Source organism: Triticum aestivum, chromosome 4D, assembly GCF_018294505.1.
Source record: "Triticum aestivum cultivar Chinese Spring chromosome 4D, IWGSC CS RefSeq v2.1, whole genome shotgun sequence".
Taxonomy (NCBI): domain Eukaryota; kingdom Viridiplantae; phylum Streptophyta; class Magnoliopsida; order Poales; family Poaceae; genus Triticum; species Triticum aestivum.
The window spans coordinates 385,484,365-385,506,952 of NC_057805.1; the positions used below are offsets into that span (position 1 = coordinate 385,484,365).

At 47.0% G+C, this 22,588-nt stretch overlaps 1 protein-coding gene across 1 annotated transcript; it reads left to right on the forward strand.

The window, feature by feature from the left end:
• The first annotated feature begins 287 nt into the window (after window positions 1-287).
• On the forward strand, window positions 288-1,449 carry LOC123100083 (uncharacterized). Its single transcript, XM_044522071.1, has one exon. The coding sequence runs from the start codon at window positions 343-345 to the stop codon at window positions 1,222-1,224; it is 882 nt and encodes a 293-aa protein (XP_044378006.1). The 5' UTR covers window positions 288-342; the 3' UTR covers window positions 1,225-1,449.
• Window positions 1,450-22,588: the final 21,139 nt, after the last annotated feature.

Sequence of the window (22,588 nt, forward strand, 5' to 3'; positions counted from 1 at the left end):
CAAAGGTCTTCAGTTCTGAAGTTGACTTCTTGCGTAAAGAACACTAGAAAAGGAGAGTAGAATAACAGAATTTCCAACGAAATAGGTCGAGAAGTTGTAGCAGAGCTCTTTCCTCCGAGAATTCGTGCTCTTTGTGATCTAATCTCCTAATGATACTACATTGGAACAGGTGATTTCAACCACTCAACATTGTCTCTATACATCATCACGTACCACTCCATTGCCAGGCTCCCTATAAAAGGCCTCCACCACCCAGTGGACAAGCACAAACACAACAAGCCCTGGCCTTGTACACAACAAGCTTCTGGGGAGACCACGAAATCCCAAACCATACCAGTAGCCATGGGACTCCTCTCCTACGCTGCCATGTGCCTCTCGCTGGCGTTTCTTCTCCAATCCTACGCCGCCGCGACGGCGCCAACCGGCATGCTTGAGCGGGAAACCAAGCAGCAAATCATAGCGAGCATCCCGCCGCACGGGCAGGAGAACCCCGTGCTATTCCTGACGTCGCCGTCCGGCAAGTACGCGGCGCACTTCATGCGCAGCCAGACCGCGCCGGGCGCGGGCGGCCTCGGAGCCGACTTCTGCTACGTCGAGATCCTCGACTCCACGGAGCCCGGCGCGGAGGGGCGGAGCGTGTGGGAGTCGGAGTGCTTGGCGGTGAGCACAGTCAACACGTGCGTGCTCGTGTTCTCGTGGAAAGGGCTGGAGGTGTTCGACGGGAGCAACTCCGTGTGGCACACGCACGACACGGAGTCGGACGACAACAACTTCCTCAAGACCCTGCAGCTGGTTGACGAGGGTGACATGCGCATCCTCGACAAGGGCGGCGAGCTCGCGTGGAAGGCCAGCGACGAGCCGCGCGCGGCGCAACACTGCGGGATGCCCGGCTCGCCCGGCCTGGTCTCGGCAATGCCGCCCTTCGCGGAGCCGGCTGGGCACGGAAGCAGCAACCTGCCATTTGGACAGGAACCAGAAGGCACTGGCAATGCCGGTGTAGCACAGCCCACTCTGCCGCTGCCGGAAGCGGCAGGGACCGGTGGTGTCGCTGGGCAGGGGCAGGCCGTGGAGGACGTGGGGCAGACGATTGGGTTTGGCAGCCAACCATTGGTGGACAACAGCCCATACGACAGTGGTGCACCGAAGCATGGATGCAGCTTGCTTGGATTTGGAGTTGCACTGGGTGTCAGTAGTGCTGCCATTGCCATGGCCCTCGGTCTCTGATTTGTGTGCATGCGCTCTTGCCGCGTGATGGCATTGGTGATTTCTCGAATTTCTTCTTATATTTCTGGCGCAATAAGCCAGGGATGTGTCGTGAACTCCTGACCAGCCGTGGCGCCTTTTCTTGGCGTGGGCCTGCTGGTAGGATTGCATTGTATCTTGAGACCAAGAGGTGTAATTTTTCGATTGTTCAAGTTTGCTTTGTAAACCACGAAGTGTGGTTTCTATCAGGCTGAGCCCTCTTAGGCCCTAACTGAATATCTTGGGACACAAGATCATCTCCAGCCGTGCCCCCAACAAGCTCCTTCGGCTCATTTTTTATCACCGGCGTCAAAAAATAGGCCCAATCGCGTCCCCAGAAGCCCATTTTTCGCCAGTTAGGGCCGAATTTGGCGCCGGCAGACCCAGGCCGAACCCGGCGCGCTGGGGGGCGCCCGGGGGCGCCGGGGGAAAAGTTTTTGACGCGAAATCCTAGCGGGCCCGCCGAGTTAGCGACCGGGCGCGTTTCGTCTACCTCATCGCCTCGGTTTTCCGCGGGGAATCAATACCAAGGTTGCCGCCGGTCAGCCTTTCATTGATTCCTCATGGGCGGCCCAGTGGAGCGGCGACGCGCGCCACACGTACACACGTCTGCCGCTTCCCCGTCGCTATAAAAAGCCGTCCCTCTCTCGCCGGTGGACGCACACTCCTTCGCTCGCAGTCCCTCTCTCGCAGCCGCCCCCCTATCTCTCTCTCTCTCTCTCTCCCTCCATCTACAGCCACCGCGTCCACAACCACCGATGGGAGAGCGATTTCCCGACGACGGAGCGGCGGCCAACGGCTTCGGCCGCCGCCACGTGCATGAGTGGGAGGCCCACCTCCTCCACGAGGTGAACTACCCGACATCGCCTGACATTCGCGTGCCGGGGCGGTGGAGGCTCAGCGCCGGAGGCGTCCCCGTCCCCCCGCAGCCCGACGCCGACCACTTCCATGCCGAGATCGAGCGCGTTCGGGCCTCCATGTCGGAGGAAGTGCGGGGCCGACCGGAGTACGCCGCCAACAACCACGCGCACTGGGCGCCGTACTTCCAACGCTGGCACGAGGAGCAGCTCGCCTATACCAACAAACGCGCCGGTGAGGGGGCGCCACAACAGAGACGGCCATCGTCTGTGGTGGGGCGTCCCCGGGCGCACGCTCCACTTCGTCCTCGAGCACCTCGAGAGAGTACCCAGCGGCCCCGGCCCGGATCCCCCGCTGGAGCGGCGACCCATGGCTGCCGGGTCCTCTTCTTCCTCCTCCTCCTCCTCCCGCTCCTCCGGTTAGCCGGCGCTCGCCAATGTCAAGGCCGAGCCGTGGAGACGCCGCTCGGGCGTTGCACCAACCGCGGCGCCCTCGTGATCAACGAGGGCGGTCGTGGCTCCTCTGCTCCCTCCTCCCGCCTCGTCAAGGCAAAGACGGAGCCGAGGCTTGTCGCCGTGAAGAACATGTACGACGACATAGCCGCCAATGACGAGGCCGCCATCAAGTGGGCACGCAAGGACTATGTTCGGCTGGAGATGGAGCGCCAGCGCCGCGCCCTCGAGGATATCGCCGCGGCCGTGACGAGGGCGGCGTCATTGTCCTCGAGGACAGCGATGACAAGGCACCGCCGCCGACCAAACTGGTCCGCTAAGGCGACCCAGGATAGGGGTGTAGCAAGGACAGGGGCGGCGGCGTGAAGAAGGAGGAGGAGGACGACGGCGACGACGCCTTCGGCAAGCTCTTCGGCCTGTAGGCGCGGCTGACGGACGACTCGGCGGGCAGCAGCGCAGTAGTAGTAGTAGTTTTGTATTTTGTTTTTAAGTTATGTTTTCAACAATATGTAAAGAAACAATGAAACGCCTAAATTTCGCCGAATGTGTGTCGTGTTTGGCTGAATTTTGGCCGAGTATGGTTTTAGAAAAAAATGGCGCCTGGGGCGACCGTGGGGCGGCGGCTGGAAAACCCACCGCCCCCACGCCAAATTTATCACCGGTTCGCCCCTAGGCGGCGCTATTTCAAGACCCTGGGGGAGGGCGAACAAGTTATAGAGAGAGTATTAAATAAGTCGGATATTTCACTTAAATAATGTGTTGCTCAGTCTTAAACTGGGTCCTGTAAACTGTGATGACATATTGAATTAGAAACAAGATGACATATTGAATTAGGTGCAATCTAATTTTTTGATGTCACAAAATCATCTAATATCGTGGGGATGGGCTAACGACCCACCAAGATAGGAGATCAGATCTTTGATTCTATGTCGCACTAACATGAGATTTTTTTTGCGGGAATAACTTCCGATCTATTCATCAACTGTCAAGGTAGTACAAAGAACACCGGAAGTAAAAAATACATCTAGGTCCGTAGACCACCTAGCGGCGACTACTTGCATTGGAGCGAGCCGAAGGCGCGCCGCCGTCTTCGCCCCTCCCTCATCGGAGCCGGGCAAACCTTGTTGTAGTAGACAGTCGGGAAGTCGTCGTGCTAAGGCCCTATAGGACCAGCGCACCAGAACAACATCCGCCGCCGATGAACAGAAGCGTTGAAAGGATCGATATAGTTGACTAGAGGGGGGGGGGGCGAATAGGCAACTAACAATTTTTAGCTTTTCTTTACCAATTTAAACTTTGCATCAAAGTAGGTTGTCTAGATATGCAACTAGGTGAGCAACCTATATGATGCAACAATAACAAGCACACAAGCAAGCAAGGGATATAACACAAATAAGCTTGCACAAGTAAAGGCACGAGATAACCAAGAGTGGAGCCGGTGAAGACGAGGATGTGTTACCAAAGTTCCTTCCTTTTGAGGGGAAGTATGTCTCTGTTGGAGCGGTGTGGAGGCACAATGCTCCCCAAGAAGCCACTAGGGCCACCGTATTCTCCTCACGCCCTCACACAATGCGAGATGCCGTGATTCCACTATTGGTGCCCTTGGAGGCGGTGACCGGACCATTACAAACAAGGTTGGGGCAATCTCCACAACTTAATTGGAGGCTCCCAACGACACCACGAAGCTTCACCACAATGGAATATGGCTCCGCGGTGACCTCAACCGTCTAGGGTGCTCAAACACCCAAGAGTAACAAGATATGCAAGGGATTAATGGGGGGAATCAAATTTCTCTTGGTGGAAGTGTAGATCGGGGCCTTCTCAACCAATCCCTAAAGAATCAACAAGTTTCATTGGCTAGGGAGAGAGATCGGGCGAAAATGGAGCTTAGAGAAACAATGGAGCTTAGGGATAGAAGAGGTGGTCAACTCGGAGAAGAAGACACCCCTTATATAGTGAAAGAACAAATCCAACCGTTATCCACTTAACCAGCCCGCGACCTGCGGTACTATCGCACCAAACAAGCGGTACTACCGCAAGGGCTCACGGTACTACCGCGGCGAACCGCGGTACTACCGCTGCCACGGTAGGGCCTAAGACCAGTCCTGAAGCGCTAATGCAAGGAGCAGTAGAACCGCTGGCGCGGTATTACCGCGCCCCCTTGCGGTACTACCGCAAGGCATGAATGGACTAGGCCGGGAAGGCACGGATATATAAAAATACATCCGCGACAACTTCCGCTGAGTTTTGATCCATGCAAAAATCCGACATGGTACTACCGCAAACCTGGAGCGGTACTACCGCGTAGGGCGCGGATGTAAAAAATTACATCCGCCCCTACTACCGCTCATGCTGCTGAGCCTGGCCAGAGCGCACGGTACTACTGCGCCCATGGAGCGGTACTACCGCGTAGGGCGCGGATGTAAAAAATTACATCCGCCCCTACTACCGCACTAGCAGCAGCGCCTGGCCTGAGGCCACGGTACTACCACTCCCAAGGTGCGGTACTACCGTGAGCACTTGCGGTAGTACCGCAAGGGCCTGCGGTACTACCGCTCCGAAGAGCAGTACTACCGCATGCCCCAGTTCAGCAACACTAGGAGACCTTCATTTTGCATAGACAAGGAGAGACGGAGGATGCTCCAAAGAGCCAAAGGAAAGGTGGTGCAAAAGGAGTAGACGTGTACGTGATGATTCCACCCAAACCTTTTCAAAGCGGACCCCCTCTTAATAGTACGGCTTTCCTACGAGTCAAATCCACCAAAAAGAAATGTAGAGAAACGTCGTCTTCAATAAGCTCCGAGGGGCACCAAATCGTCTTGTGCTTAGACATGGTATATCTAAAATGCTCACTGCACACGATTAGTCCGCAAAAGCATTGTCATCAATCACCAAAACAACTAAGGGATAAATATGCCCTTACAATCTCCCCCTTTTTGGTGGATTGATGATAATACGGGATTTGCACAAAGGGATATAAACAGAAACAACGGCAATCCCACCATCTATAAAATATAGACGAGCTCCCCCTAGATGTGCGCACACTAGAGAAGTGCTTTGGACTGCATGGCACACATACTAGGATCAACACTCCCCCTATATTTTATAGACAAGGCATACTTTGCAATAATGAACCTAACACTAAGCAAGCAGGCAAGATAATAACTATGAGCATAAAGAAACAGACACAAGATAGCATACGCTCACGGGATACTAAGCATGAAAGACAATAAGATATGCTAGAGTGCATATGTCTTACACCATATGATAGAAACTCTGTTCAACGGACCGAAAGCAAAGCGACAAGACGAAACACGACACACGACTCGCAAATCCTACTCTCTCTCCCCCTTTGGCATCGAGACACCAAAAAGGCAGAGAGGACACCTACGACATAGGTGGTAGCTCAGGCTGAGACGATCACTCGTCGCACTCCTCGTCGGTCTCGGCAGTGGGAATGGTCTCCTCCTGCTCATCCTCAGAATCAGTCCACTTGTAGCCTTGCTTTGCCATCCAAGCTGCCTCTGGGGTGATGTGCTTCTCGGACCCGCTGGATACCTCCTCACCAAATGTCCTCAAGATCCTCTTGTCGCACCGGCGACTCTCCTTCTGAGCAACATGAGACCTGTACTGCCCCTTGGCCTGCATGCAGAACAGAGCCCTCATCTTGTTCTTCAGCTTCTTAGCCCAAGAAGGCTCAGAAGATGAAGGTGAGTAGCCAGCAGAGCTGTCCTCCTCCTCGATCTCATCCTCATCCACATCCATCTGAGCAGCTGCTGCCTCAGCACGGGTAGTGGTGTTGGCCCACTGGGGCTTGATGCAGAGCTTAACGGGCTCATGACGAGTCCAGTCAGGGGCAAGAAACTCATCATCGGGATAGAGCTTCTCCCAAGTCTTCGTGATCAACAGAAACATGTAAGGTCCATAGATTGGTACCTTACGGTTGAACACCGTAAACCGAAGCTCGCACCACATGATATGTGAGACATCAAGTGGTTGCGTCTGAGAATGACGCGCCTCCTCAGAAATGAGCATCATATCCACGAGATAGGCATGCACCTTGTCCTTGTCACCAATGCGTGGAAAGAAGGAGTTGTGGAAGATCCGGTGCATGATGTCAAGGAATGGGTTCAGCACCCACGTCTTCTTGTCATTGGGAAGCTTCTTCTCAAGAAGATACTGCTGGAGCTTGTTTTTGTTAGCGGACTCGGGGTTGGCATGTGGGCGAACACCAACGGGTGTGTTGAGCCCCTCATCAGGCACCTGTAGCAAAGCCATGAACTCCTTCCACTTAGCAGTCATCTATTGTCCATTGGTCATCCAAGTCATGGACCGTTCCTCATCAGTATGGAAGTGGACCGAGGCAAAAAACTGGGCCACAATCTCAGGGTCATTATCCAGATGGAAAGAGATCACGTGCTCAATGCCAAACTGCTCCACGAGGTCCAAAGCCTCCCCAAAGTAGTCACAGTGCTTAGCCTCCCTCATGTGATTCATGTCAATCCAGTGCACGTCCACGTAGATGTTCTGCTTGGCCTTGATCACATCCAGATAGATAAGATTCTGCTGCTTGGTCCAGAACAAATCATTCCCTCTGAAGTTTGCACGGGGACTCACATAGGGGTTGATCCTCTGTCAAGTGATGAACTCAGCAAGTGGTATCTCATCCATGCCTTTGGAGGGCTCCTTGTGCTTGGTGGCGATGGTCTTGGTTCTGCGTTGGGGGGCATTGGAGCCCTCAGAGCTTCATCTTGGTTGCACAGACGCTTGGAGCCCGTGTCACGGCTGGGATTTGAACGGCGGACATTGGAACCGGAGCCACCACCTATGACACACAACACAAGAACACGCAAAAGAAGCGAGAAGGATCAATGCAAAGACCACAGCAAAACAGGTGAAACAAGTAGAACTAGCATTGGGTAATTGCCACTTGGGAGATTTGACAACAACGGTAGTACCGCATGGATGCACGGAACTAAAATTTTAGTGCAGCTCCTAGTCACGGTAGTACCGCGCCTTGGAGCGGAAGTAAAATTTTAGTGCCGCGCCTCGCGCGGTAGTACCGCTCCTGAGGAGCGGTAGTACCGTACGAGCGGTAGTACCGCACGGGAGGTGCGGTAGTACCGCACGGGGTCAGATCCAAACCACAAACGGATCTGAGCACAACCGTGACAACGGAGCGGTACTACGGTTGATCAAATCTACCACGGGGCAACATACCAAGTACCATCTCTACGCATTACTACTCTCCTACATCCTACTCTTGCAAAGATTTGGCTTAAAATCTCAAGAACAACATGCATCTCCCCAAAACCTAGAAACGAAAGAACGAACCAAAGAGAGAGGGACTTGGGGAGAAACCTTGTTCCATGGCAAGAGGAAGTGGTGAGGAACGATCCCACCGGACAGAATGCGAGGAGAGCGGCCGGAGACGAAGATCCGGCGAGGTTCTCCGGCGCCGTTCTTGGGCAGGAGAGAGAGAGACGGCGTGGGGAAAAAGAGTTGAATGGGTATGGGGGAGTTGGAACTCCCCCTGCCCGCTCTTACCCCCCCCCCCCCCCCCCCCGCGCTCGCTTCAGCGCGGTAGTACCGCGCGTCATCGCGGTAGTACCGCCTGGGCGGAAGTACCGCACCATGGGCGGTAGTACCGCTCCTCCAGCAGCAGTAAAAAATTACTGCCGTGCTGGGTGCGGTAGTACCATGCGCAGCTCCTGCGATAGTACCATGGCGAACCATGGTAGTACCGTGGACCCAAGAAAATGCAAGTTTCGAAAACAGAGAAGAAAGTGGCCTTTGCAATGCAACCTTCAAGCGAACGGACACACTAAAGAGCTAACCCACGAGACAACACACGCAAGCTTGGCATGAAGAGAGAAAGGAAAGAGACAACAAGGACTAAACATGCAACACAACCTCTCCAAAGAGAGGGCGGTGGCCGGAGCCACCTATGTTTGAGTCAATTGGTATGGCACTGCGAAGAATTCCTTGGGCCCATGACCAAAACTCGTCTTTGAAGCACAAGTCCATCAACAATGGCTAATGTGAAAGAGTTGATCAATTTATGCATAATGGGGGGAGGGAGAATTCATTTAGAGAACAACACCCCCCTATGTCCATGCCTACACCTAAACAAGATAACAAGTTGAGTATGGTGGGGTGTGCAAGGGTTCAAGCAACATTGCTCGAATCAATGATATTTAGCTCATGCCTTAACTCGCGAAATCTTGCTTCATCCAAGGGCTTCGTGAAAATATCTGCAAGGTTATCATGAGTGTTGACATAATTGAGTGCTACCTCTTGAGCACTGCGTTGGTATTCCCTTGAAGAGGAAAGGGTGATGCAGCAAAGTAGCGTAAGTATTTCCCTCAGTTTTTGAGAACCAAGGTATCAATCCAGTAGGAGGCCACGCACGAGTCCCTCGCACCTACACAAACAAATAAATCCTCGCAACCAACACGATAAGGGGTTGTCAATCCCTACACGGTCACTTACGAGAGTGAGATCTGATAGCTATGATAAGATAATATTTTTGGTATTTTTATGATAAAGATGCAAAGTAAAATAGAAGAAAAATAAAAGGCAACGGAAATAGCTTGTTGATGGGAGATTAATATGATGGAAAATAGACCCGGGGGCCATAGGTTTCACTAGTGGCTTCTCTCAAGAGCATAAGTATTACGGTGGGTGAACAAATTACTGTTGAGCAATTGACAGAATTGAGCATTGTTATGAGAATATCTAGGTATGATCATGTATATAGGCATCACGTCCGAGACAAGTAGATCGACTCCTGCCTGCATCTACTACTATTACTCCACACATCGACCGCTATCCAGCATGCATCTAGAGTATTAAGTTCATAAGAACAGAGTGACGCGTTAAGCAAGATGACATGATGTAGAGGGTTAAACTCATGCAATATGATATAAACCCCATCTTGTTATCCTCGATGCAACAATACAATACGTGCCTTGCTGCCCCTACTGTCACTAGGAAAGGACACTGCAAGATTGAACCCAAAGCTAAGCACTTCTCCGATTGCAAGAAAGATCAATCTAGTAGGCCAAACCAAACTGATAATTTGAAGAGACTTGCAAAGATAACCAATCATACATAAAAGAATTCAGAGAAGATTCAAATATTGTTCATAGATAAACTTGATCATAAACCCACAATTCATCGGTCTTAACAAACACACCGCAAAAGAAGATTACATCGAATAGATATCCATGAGAGAGGGGGAGAACATTGTATTGAGATCCAAAAAGAGAGAAGAAGCCATATAGCTAATAACTATGGACCCGAAGGTCTGAGGTAAACTACTCACACATCATCGGAGAGGCTGTGGTGTTGATGTAGAAGCCCTCCGTGATCGATGCCCCCTCCAGCGGAGCTCCGGAACAGGCCCCAAGATGGCATCTCACGGGTACAAAAGGTTGCGGCGGTGGAATTAGTTTTTTGGCTCCGTATCTGGTAGTTTGGGGGTACATAGGTATATATAGGAGGAAGGAGTATGTTAGTGGAGCAACAGGGGGCCCACGAGGGTGGAGGGCGCGCCCTGGGGGGGGGGGGTAGGCGCGCCCCCTACCTCGTGCCCTCCTGGTTGATGTCTTGACGTAGGGTCCAAGTCCTCTGGATCACGTTCGTTCCGAAAATCACGTTCCCGAAGGTTTCATTCCGTTTGGACTCCGTTTGATATTCTTTTTGTGCGAAACTGTGAAATAGGCAAAAAACAGCAATTCTGGGCTGGGCCTCCGGTTAATAGGTTAGTCCCAAAAATAATATAAAAGTGTATAATAAAGCCCAATAATGTCCAAAACAGAATATAATATAGCATGGATCAATAAAAAATTATAGATACGTTGGAGACGTATCAAGCATCCCCAAGCTTAATTCCTGCTCGTCCTCGAGTAGGTAAATGATAAAAACTTAATTTTTGATGTGGAATACTACTTGGCATAATTTCAATGTAATTCTTCTTAATTGTGGTATGAATATTCAGATCCGAAAGATTCAAGACAAAGGTTTAATATTGACATAAAAATAATAATACTTCAAGCATACTAACTAAGCAATCATGTCTTCTCAAAATAACATGGCCAAAGAAAGTTATCCTTACAAAATCATATAGTCTGGCTATGCTCTATCTTCACCACACAAAATATTTAAATCATGCACAACCCGAATGACAAGCCAAGCAATTCTTTCATACTTTTGACGTTCTCAAACTTTTTCAATCTTCACGCAATACATAAGCGTGAGCCATGGACATAGCACTATATGTGGAATAGAATGGTGGTTGTGGAGAAGACAAAAAGGAGAAGATAGTCTCACATCAACTAGGCGTATCAACGGGCTATGGAGATACCCATCAATAGATATCAATGTGAGTGAGTAGGGATTGCCATGCAACGGATGCACTAGAGCTATAAGTATATGAAAGCTCAACAAAAGAAACTAAGTGGGTGTGCATCCAACTCGCTTGCTCACGAAGACCTAGGGCATTTTGAGGAAGCCCATCATTGGAATATACAAGCCAAGTTCTATAATGAAAAATTCCCACTAGTATATGAAAGTGATATCATAGGAGACTCTCTATCATGAAGATCACGGTGCTACTTTGAAGCACAAGTGTGGTAAAAGGATAGTAACATTGTCCCTTCTCTCTTTTTCTCTCATTTTTTTATTTGGGCCTTTTCTTCTTCTTTTTTATGGCCTCTTTTTTTTTTCGTCCGGAGTCTCATCCCGACTTGTGGGGGAATCATAGTCTCCATCATCCTTTCCTCACTTGGGACAATGCTCTAATAATGATGATCATCACACTTTTATTTACTTACAACTCAACAATTACAACTCAATACTTAGAACAAAATATGACTCTATGTGAATGCCTCCGGCGGTGTACCGGGATATGCAATGAATCAGGAGTGACATGTATGAAAGAATTATGAACGGTGGCTTTGCCACAAATACAATGTCAACTACATGATCATGCGAAGAAATATGACAATGATGGAGCGTGTCATAGTAAACGAAACGATGGTAAGTTGCATGGAAATATATCTCGGAATGGCTATGGAAATGCAATGATAGGTAGGTATGGTGGCTGTTTTGAGGAAGGTATATGGTGGGTGTATGATACCGGCGAAAAGTGCGCGGTATTAGAGAGGCTAGCAATGGTGGAAGGAGAAAAGTGCGTATAATCCATTGACTCAACATTAGTCATAACGAACTCATATACTTATTGCAAAAATCTACAAGTTATCAAAGCAAAGTATTTCGCGCATGCTCCTAGGGGGATAGATTAGTAGGAAAAGACCATCGCTCGTCCCTGACCGCCACTCATAAGGAAGACAATCAATAAATAAATCATGCTCCGACTTCATCACATAACGGTTCACCATACGTGCATGCTACGGGAATCACAAACTTTAACACAAGTATTTCTCAAATTCAAAACTACTCAACTAGCATGACTCTAATATCACCATCTTCATATCTCAAAACAATTATCAAGCATCAAACTTCTCATAGTATTCAACACACTCATAAGATTTTTTTTCTTTACTAATCTTGAATGCCTATTATTGTTAAAGCAAACTACCATGCTGTTTTGTAGGACTCTCAAAATAATCTAAGTGAAGCATGAGAGAACAATAGTTTCTATAGAACAAATCCACCACCGTGCTCTAAAAGATATAAGTGAAGCACTAGAGCAAAAACTATATAACTCAAAAGATATAAGTGAAGCACATAGAGTATTCTAATAATTTCCGAATCAAGTGTGACTCTCTCAAAAGGTGTGTACAGTAAGGATGATTGTGTTAAACTAAAAATCAAAGACTAAAATAATAGAAGACGCTCCAAGCAAAACACATATCATGTGGTGAATAAAAATATAGCTCCAAGTAAAGTTACCGATGGAAGTAGACGAAAGAGGGGATGCCTTCCGGGGCATCCCCAAGCTTTGGATTTTAGGTGTCCTTAGATTATCTTGGGGTGCCATGGGCATCCCCAAGCTTAGGCTCTTGCCACTCCTTGTTCCATAATCCATCAAATCTTTCACCCAAAACTTGAAAAGTTCACAACACAAAACTTAGCAGAAAATCTCGTAAGCTCCGTTAGCGAAAGAAAACAAAAGACCACTTCAAGGTACTGTAATGAACTCATTCTTTATTTATATTGGTTTTAAACCTAGTTTATCCCAACTTCTCTATGGTTTATAAACTATTTTACTAGCCATAGATTCATCAAAATAAGCAAACAACACACGAAAAACAGAATCTGTCAAAAATAGAACAGTCTGTAGTAATTTGTAACTAACGCAAACTTATGGAACTCCAAAAATTCAGCCAAAATAGAACGACCTATATAATTTGTTTATTGATCAGCAGCAATTGGAATCAATATTTTATCACGTTCTGGTGATTTTTAACAATTATTTTCGTGAACAGAAAGTTTCTAGAATTTACAGCAAGATCAAATAACTATCATCCAAGAAGATCCTATAGGTTTAACTTGGCACAAACACTAATTAAAACATAAAAACACATCTAACCAGAGGCTATATCAAAGATTTATTCCTAAACAGAAGCAAAAAGCAAAAAACTAAAAATAAAATTGGGTTGCCTCCCAACAAGCGCTATCGTTAACGCCCCTAGCTAGGCATAAGAGCAAGGATAGATCTAGGTATTGCCATCTTTGGTAGGCAATCCATAAGTGGCTCTCATGATAGATTCATATGGTAATTTTATTTTCTTTCTAGGGAAGTGTTCCGTGCCTTTATTTAATGGAAATTGGAATCTAATATTCCCTTCCTTCATATCAATAATTGCACCAATCGTCCTAAGGAAAGGTCTACCAAGAATAATAGTACATGAAGGATTGCAATCTATATCAAGAACAATAAAATCTACGGGCACATAGTTCCTATTTGCAACAATAAGAACATCATTAATTCTTCCCATAGGTTTCTTAATGATGGAATCCGCAAGGTGCAAGTTTAAAGAGCAATCATCAAAATTACGGAAACCTAACAAATCGCACAAAGTCTTTGGAATCGTGGAAACACTAGCACCCAAATCACACAAAGCATAGCATTCATGATCTTTAATTTTAATTTTAATAGTAGGTTCCCATTCATCATAAAGTTTTCTAGGGATAGAAACTTCCAACTCAAGTTTTTCTTCATAGGATTGCATCAAAGCATCAACGATATGTTTAGTAAAAGCTTTGTGTTGAGTGTAAGCATGTGGAGAATTTAGCACGGATTGCAACAAGGAAATACAATCTATCAAAGAGCAATTATCATAATTAAATTCCTTGAAATCCAAAATAGTGGGTTCATTAATATCTAATGTTTTGATCTCTTCAATCCCACTTTTATCAATTTTAGCATCAAGATCTAAAAACTCCGAATTCCTGGAACGCCTTCTAGGTAAAGGTGGATCATATTCAGTCCCATCATTATCAAGATTCATATTGCAAAACAAATATTTAATAGGGGACACATCAATAACCTTTAGATCTTCATCTTTATTTTCAAAGTTTTCCGGCTTAGCGGCCATATTATTAACTAAGGTGGCCTGCTTATCCGAAATTTCAGCTATTAACTTCTCAAGATGAGCAATTTGGGATCTCAAACCATCAAATTCTTTAGACATATCATGGAGCTCTTTATTCATATAACTCATAAAGCTTTTTTTGTTCCTTAAGCTCGTTTCTAAAGAAATTGTTATGTCCAAATTGTAAGACCATGAAACTCCTAACGTTGCTTTCGATCTCTTCTAGCCTTTTAAGGTGGGGATTACCAAATCTTGGTAGAGCCATCGAGACAAACAAGCAATCCAACAAACGAGCAAACAAGAAGCGAGCGAGAAAAAAAAGGCTAAAGGAAAAGAGAGAGGGCGAATAAAACGGCAAGGGTGAAGTGGGGGAGAGGAAAACGAGAGGCAAATGGCAAATAATGTAATGCGGGAGATAAGGGTTTGTGATGGGTACTTGGTATGTTGAGTTTTGCGTAGAATCCCCGGCAACGGCGCCAGAAATCCTTCTTGCTACCTCTTGAGCACTGCGTTGGTTTTCCCTTGAAGAGGAAAGGGTGATGCAGCAAAGTTGCGTCAGTATTTCCCTCAGTTTTTGAGAACCAAGGTATCAATCCAGTAGGAGGCCACGCACGAGTCCCTCGCACCTACACAAACAAATAAATCCTCGCAACCAACGCGATAAGGGGTTGTCAATCCCTACACGGTCACTTACGAGAGTGAGATCTGATAGATATGATAAGATAATATTTTTGGTATTTTTATGATAAAGATGCAAAGTAAAATAGAAGCAAAATAAAAGGCAACGGAAATAGCTTGTTTATGTGAGATTAATATGATGGAAAATAGACCCGGGGGCCATAGGTTTCACTAGTGGCTTCTCTCAAGAGCATAAGTATTACGGTGGGTGAACAAATTACTGTTGAGCAATTGACATAATTGAGCATAGTTATGAGAATATCTAGGTATGATCATGTATATAGGCATCACGTCCGAGACAAGTAGACCGACTCCTACCTGCATCTACTACTATTACTCCACACATCGACCGCTATCCAGCATGCATCTAGAGTATTAAGTTCATAAGAACAGAGTGACGCTTTAAGCAAGATGACATGATGTAGAGGGATAAACTCATGCAATATGATATAAACCCCATCTTGTTATCCTCGATGGCAACAATACAATACGTGCCTTGCTGCCCCTACTGTCACTGGGAAAGGACACCGCAAGATTGAACCCAAAGCTAAGCACTTCTCCCATTGCAAGAAAGATCAATCTAGTAGGCCAAACCAAACTGATAATTCGAAGAGACTTGCAAAGATAACCAATCATACATAAAAGAATTCAGAGAAGATTCAAATATTGCTCATAGATAAACTTGATCATAAACCCACAATTCATCGGTCTCAACAAACACACCGCAAAAGAAGATTACATCGAATAGATCTCCACGAGAGAGGGGGAGGACATTGTATTGAGATCCAAAAAGAGAGAAGAAGCCATCTAGCTAATAACTATGGACCCGAAGGTCTGAGGTAAACTACTCACACATCATCGGAGAGGCTATGGTGTTGATGTAGAAGCCCTTCGTGATCGATGCCCCCTCTGGCGGAGCTCCAGAACAGGCCCCAAGATGGGATCTCACGGGTACAGAAGGTTGCGGCGGTGGAATTAGGTTTTTGGCTCCGGATCTGGTAGTTTGGGGGTACGTAGGTATATATAGGAGGAAGGAGTACGTCGGTGGAGCAACAGGGGGCCCACGAGGGTGGAGGGCGCGCCCTGGGGGGTAGGCACGCCCCCTACCTCGTGCCCTCCTGGTTGATGTCTTGACGTAGGGTCCAAGTCCTCTGGATCATGTTCGTTCCGAAAATCACGTTCGCGAAGGTTTCATTCCGTTTGGACTCCGTTTGATATTCTTTTTCTGCGAAACTGTGAAATAGGCAAAAAACAGCAATTCTGGGTTGGGCCTCCGGTTAATAGGTTAGTCCCAAAAATAATATAAAAGTGTATAATAAAGCCCAATAATGTCCAAAACAGAATATAATATAGCATGGAGCAATCAAAAATTATAGATACGTTGGAGACGTATCATTGAGCTCGATCTCCCCTCGCCTAAAGTGATCTCGGATGAAGTGATACCGAATCTCAATATGCTTCGTCTTGAAGTGTTGAACCGGGTTGAGAGAAATCTTGACGACACTTTCATTATCACACCAAAGAGGCACTTTGTCACAAATGACACCGTAATCCTTTAAAGTTTGCCTCATCCATAGAAGTTGTGCACAACAACTACCGGCAGCCACATACTCCGCTTCGGTGGATGAGAGAGACACACAAGTTTGCTTCTTGGAATACCAACTCACCAAAGAGCAACCAAGAAATTGGCACCCTCTGGAAGTGGATTTCCTATCCACTTTGTCTCCCGCCCAATCGGAGTCCGAATAGCCCACAAGGTTGAAGTTAGATCCTCTTGGATACCATAAGCCAAAATTTGGGGTATGAGCCAAATATCGAAAGATTTGCTTCACCGCCACAAAGTGGCTTTCCTTAGGTGCGGCTTGAAACCGTGCACAAATTCCCACACTCAACACGATATCCGGTCTAGATGCACAAAGGTAAAGCAAGGAGCCAATCATGGAGCGATATACCTTTTGATCCACCGCTTTACCATTGGGATCTATGTCAAGTTGGCATTTGATGGGAATTGGAGTGGAAGGCGGCTTGACATCACTTAGCTTGAATCTCTTGAGCATGTCTTGAGTGTATTTGGCTTGGTTGATGAAGGTTCCTTCTCTTCGTTGCTTGACTTCGAACCCGAGAAAGAACTTCAACTCTCCCATCATGGACACCTTGAACTTGGAGGTCATGAGTGCGGCAAATTCCTCATTGAAAGCTTTGTTAGGGGAACCAAATATAATATCATCAACGTATAGTTGGCACACAAACAACTCCCCTTTGACCTTCTTAGTAAAAAGAGTGGGGTCGATTTTCCCGATTTCAAAACCGCGATCTTGCAACAACTCGGTAAGGTGGTCATACCACGCACGTGGGGCTTGCTTAAGGCCATAGAGTGCCTTATCGAGTTGGTACACATGATCAGGAAAATAGGGATCCTCGAACCCGGGGGGTTGCTTGACATATACCAACTCATTAATAGGACCATTAAGAAAAGCACTCTTCACATCCATTTGTTGCAACTTAAAGTTATGATGAGAAGCATAAGCAATCAACATGCAAATGGATTCAAGGCGAGCAACGGGAGCAAAGGTTTCACCGTTGTCGATACCCTCGACTTGGGAGTAGCCTTGTGCTACCAAACGAGCCTTGTTGCGAATGATAATTCCATGACCATCTTGCTTGTTCTTGAATATCCACTTGGTTCCAATGACATTATGGTTCCCCGTTGGCCTTGGCACCAATCTCCACACCTTGTTGTGCTCGAAGTTGTTGAGTTCTTCATGCATGGCATTAAGCCAATCCAGATCCTCGAGCGCCTCATAAACCTTTTGGGGTTCAACACAAGAGATAAACGCGTGATGTTCACAATAGTTTACTAATTGTCTACGAGTGCTTACTCCCTTTCTTAAGCTTCCAAGCACATTTGTCATGAGATGATCTTTGGTGGATAGCTTGGATTTAATCTTAGCGGCACGACGCTCCAATTCCTCCTCAGGAGTGAGTTGAGGAGCGGAAACTTGATCATCTTGAGTGTCATCTTGAGCTTGTTCTTGAACTTGAACTAGCTCGGAGGAGAGAACTTGATCTTGAGCATCACTTGGTGATTCATCACCATCTTGAGGTTGATCTTGCCCTTGATCTTGTTCATTTGGTTGAGGGCCTTCGCTTTGTTCTTCAGAAGCGTGTGGGTCTTGAGTTGGTGATGGTCCCACTTGAGTGGAACATTGTCCTTCTCCTTCGGCCACAAGGGGTTCCTCAATGGGTAGGATAAAGCCAACACCCATTCTTCTTATGGCTTGAGGAGGAATTTCATCACCTACATCACAAGTACCTCTTTGCTCCACTTGGAAGCCGTTATTCTCATCAAACTCCACGTTACATGTCTCCTCAATAAGTCTCGTGGCCTTATTGAGGACACGGTAAGCATGAGAGTTTGTATCATAACCACAAATATGCCCTCTTGAGCTCTAGCCTCAAATTTAGACAAACGAACACCTTTCTTGAGAATGAAACACTTACACCCGAACACCTGGAAGTACTTGAGGTTGGGCTTGTTACCGGTGAGTATCTCATATGGGGTCTTGTTCAAGCCCTTGCGGAGGTAGAGCCGATTGGATGCATGACAAGAGGTGTTGATGGCTTCGGCCCAAAAGTTGTAAGGAGACTTGAACTCCGCCATCATGGTGTTTGCCGCATCCATCAACGTCCGGTTCTTCCTCTCTGCTACACCATTTTGTTGAGGGGTGTATGGTGCGGAATATTGATGCTTGATCCCCTCATCACTCAGAAACTCATCCAAGGTGTAGTTCTTGAACTCGGTGCCGTTGTCACTTCTTATTGTCAAGATCTTTGCATTGTGTTGACGTTGGGCTTCATTTGCAAAGTCAATGACGGTTTGTTGGGTCTCGCCCTTCCTCTTGAAGAAATATACCCAAGTGTATCTTGAATAATCATCCACAATCACCAAGCAATACTTTCTACCCCCTAGACTATCAAAGGATGGAGGCCCAAAGAGATCCAAGTGAAGGAGCTCCAAAGGCCTCTTCAAGTAAATGATAGTCGTGGGAGGGTGAACCTTTTCATGTAGCTTTCCTTCGATACAAGCACTGCAAGCACGATCTTTAGCAAAACTAACATTTGTTAGTCCACGGACATGGTCTCCCTTGAGAAGACTTTGCAAAGATCTCATATTGACATGGGCTAAACGGCGATGCCAAAGCCATCCCACGTCAACTTTAGCCATTAGGCATGTCGCGGTCTTAGTGAGTCGCTCCGAAAAGTTAATCACATAGAGACCATTCTCGACATGCCCAACAAAGGCTACTTTAAGAGTCTTGCTCCACAAGAGGGCCACGATGTCAATATCAAAGAAAGTGGCAAAGCCCATGAGTGCAAGTTGACGAACGGAAAGTAAATTGTATGCAAGGGACTCAACAAGCATGACCTTCTCGATCGTGAGATAATGAGAAATGACAACCTTGCCGAGTCCCAATACCTTAGAAGACGAGGCATCACCCCACTCGACATTGGTGGGCATAGATGAAATCTTGTGCACGTCCACCACCAAGTCCTTGCTCCCGGTCATATGATTTGTGGCTCCACTATCGAGCAACCATGATCCTCCACCGGAAGCAAACCCCTACAAGAGATCAATGCTTGGTTTTAGGTACCCATTTTGTAATGGGTCCTTTGATGTTAGTAACAAGGGTCTTAGGAACCCAAATAGACGATTCAATGTACTCATAAGGAGAACCAACAAATTTGTCATAAACATGTCCATCACTAGCACAACATAACACATAAGAAGGGTTAAAGTCGCCGGCTTTGTTGGGAGGGGTAGCATTGCCCTTCTTGGAATCACCACCCTTCACATTGTTCTTCTTCTTCTCCTTAGAAGCACCCTCTCCCTCCTTCACAAAGGTTTACTTGAGAGGAGGAGGTCGTTTGGCCTTGTCATTCTTCTTCTTGTTCTTGGATTTGGGTGTGAACCCAATCCCTTCCTTGGCCACAACTTCCTTTTGATTGCTCAAAAGGTCGTTGAGGTTCTTCTCACCTTGTAAGCACGACACAAGGCCTTTCTCAAGTTGCTCCTTCAACTTTGCATTCTCCTCAACAAGATGCGCATGCTCACAACACGGATTAGAAGCATTTGCATTATCAATTAAGACCATATGAGGAAAAGTGGCTTTCTCCTTGGTTAGCTTTACTTGGAGTCGATCATGAGACTCTTTGAGGCTAGCATGAGCACCCTTCAAGGCCTTGTGAGCCTTGTCAAGTAAATCAAACTCCTCTTTGAGTCTAGCAAGATCAACCCCAATCTTGGCTTTCTCGGAGTTTAGCACATGAGATACAACAAGAGCATGATCAAGATCTTTCTTTAATTTAGCGTGGTCATCGTTGTATGACTCCTCAAGAGCCAAACGAAGACCTCGCTCTTCCTCAAGAGCATTGGAAAGATCCGAAATCTCATCGGCATAGTCACGACTATGCCCCTCCATCTTAGAGATGGTATCTTCGTGAGCCTCGATCATGTCATTGGCTTCACCAAGTTGTTCCAAGAGTGCAACGAAGTGCTTCTTGGATTTACCCTTGAGTTTACTCATAAAATACTCAAATTCATTCTCCTCCACATTAGACCCCTCATGTTCATCAATGCAATCCGTCAAAGATGGATTATTAATGATGGTAATTTTGATGTTGGGGGTTACCTTGTTGGTGGCTTTAGCCATGAGGCACTTGGCGGTGATGTTCTCATTGGGTGAGTCGAAGAGAGACACCCGTGGAGTTGTCGCAATGGCAACGGAGGCCATGGCAACCGACTCACCATCTCCATCATCTCCATCATCCTCACTGTACTCTTCTTGTGCCACCAACCCCTTGGGAGGAGTCTTCTTGGTGAAGTTGCTCTTGTTGGGGAAGGACTTGGCCTTGTCTTTTCAGATGAGCTTGCCACCATTGTCTTCCCTCTTCTCATAAGGGTATTCAGCAACAAAGTGGCTCACATTGCCACAATTATAGCAAGTCCTCACTCGTTGCTTGCCCTTCGCGCCACTTGAGTTGTTCTTGTTGAAGTTGGGCCTTGTGTTCTTCTTGCTCCAAAATTTCCTTGAAGCAAGAGCCATGTGTTCATGATAAGCATACTTTGTTTCTTCGGGATTTCTCTCCTCTTCTTCCTCTTCTTCCTCTTCTTCCACACTAACCTTGGCCTTCAAGGCAATATTGGGCTTCTTTGCTCTTTGAGAACGTAACACCGCATTGTCGGCCATCTTGTCCAAGATACTCATAGCCACAAACTCATCCAACACTTCACTTGAGGACAAGGTGTGGAAATCCAGCCTTTGACGAATGACGGAGGACATGGCCTTGTGGTAAGGCATCATGGCCTTGAGGAATTTGCACTTGATCCAATTGTCATCCGTATCCTTGCTCCCATGATCTCGGAGTGAGACCGCGAGAGTAGTTAATCTCCGATAAAGCTCACGAGGTTCTTCATATTCTTTCATTGCAAAATCATCAACTTCATCTTGCACCACTTCATAGTTGGAGCGTTGAATGCCTGCCCTTCCTCTGTAGAGGGAAACAACATGGCACCATGCATCCCTGGCCATGGTGAAGGGCCAGAGATGAGCAAGATCTTCGGGTGGAATTGCATCTTGGATGATGAAGAGAGCATTCTCATTTAATTGATTATCCGCGGCTTCTCTAGGGGTGAAGTTACTTCGGTCATGCGGATAAAAACCTTCTTCAATGATTCTCCAAAGATTAGTATTAACATGGTTTAAATGACGCTTAAAGCAATAAACCCAAGAATCAAAGTCCTCATTTTTCACAATCTTAGGGGGAGGACCGGCATGATTCAAATGAGTGGAAGGAATCGGTCTACCATAAGTAAGCGGAGGTTCCACATGGGCAAAGATGTCGTTGCCATTTTTACCACTAGATGAAGGAGCCTTTTCACTAGTAGCTTCCCCCTTGTCAGAGTTAGCATCCGTCACCTTGTTAGTGGGATCACCCACTTTCATCGGTGCGGTGGATAATTTAAGCCCTTCTAAGAATTTGTTAAACATGCTTTCAACATCGGTCGTCATGGAGGTTTTCAATGTGTCCAAAGCCACATTGAATTCCTGATGAGAGACCGTGGTTCCCCCATCGGCCGTAGACGAGAACGGATTCACACCGGATTGCTCCTCCCCACCGTCTACGGTGTCAACCATACTCTTCGGACGACAAAGTCCTTAATAAAGAGACGAGGCTTTGATACCAATTGAAAGGATCGATATAGTTGACTAGAGGGGGGGGTGTGAATAGGCAACTAACAATTTTTAGCTTTTCTACCAATTTAAACTTTGCATCAAAGTAGGTTGTCTAGATATGCAACTAGGTGAGCAACCTATATGATGCAACAATAACAAGCACACAAGCAAGCAAGGGATATAACACAAATAAGTTTGCACAAGTAAAGGCACGAGATAACCAAGAGTGGAGCCGGTGAAGACGAGGATGTGTTACCGAAGTTCCTTCCTTTTGAGGGGAAGTACGTCTCCGTTGGAGCGGTGAGGAGGCACAATGCTCCCCAAGAAGCCACTAGGGCCACCATATTCTCCTCACGCCCTCACGAAGCCGTGATTCCACTATTGGTGCCCTTGGAGGCGGCGACCGGACCTTTACAAACAAGGTTGGGGCAATCTCCACAACTTAATTGGAGGCTCCCAACGACACCACGAAGCTTCACCACAATGGAATATGGCTCCGCGGTGACCTCAACCGTCTAGGGTGCTCAAACACCCAAGAGTAACAAGATCCGCAAGGGAT

Excerpts from the sequence above, each read along its gene's own strand:
- LOC123100083 (XM_044522071.1), top strand. The coding sequence starts at position 343 with ATGGGACTCCTCTCCTACGCTGCCATGTGCCTCTCGCTGGCGTTTCTT.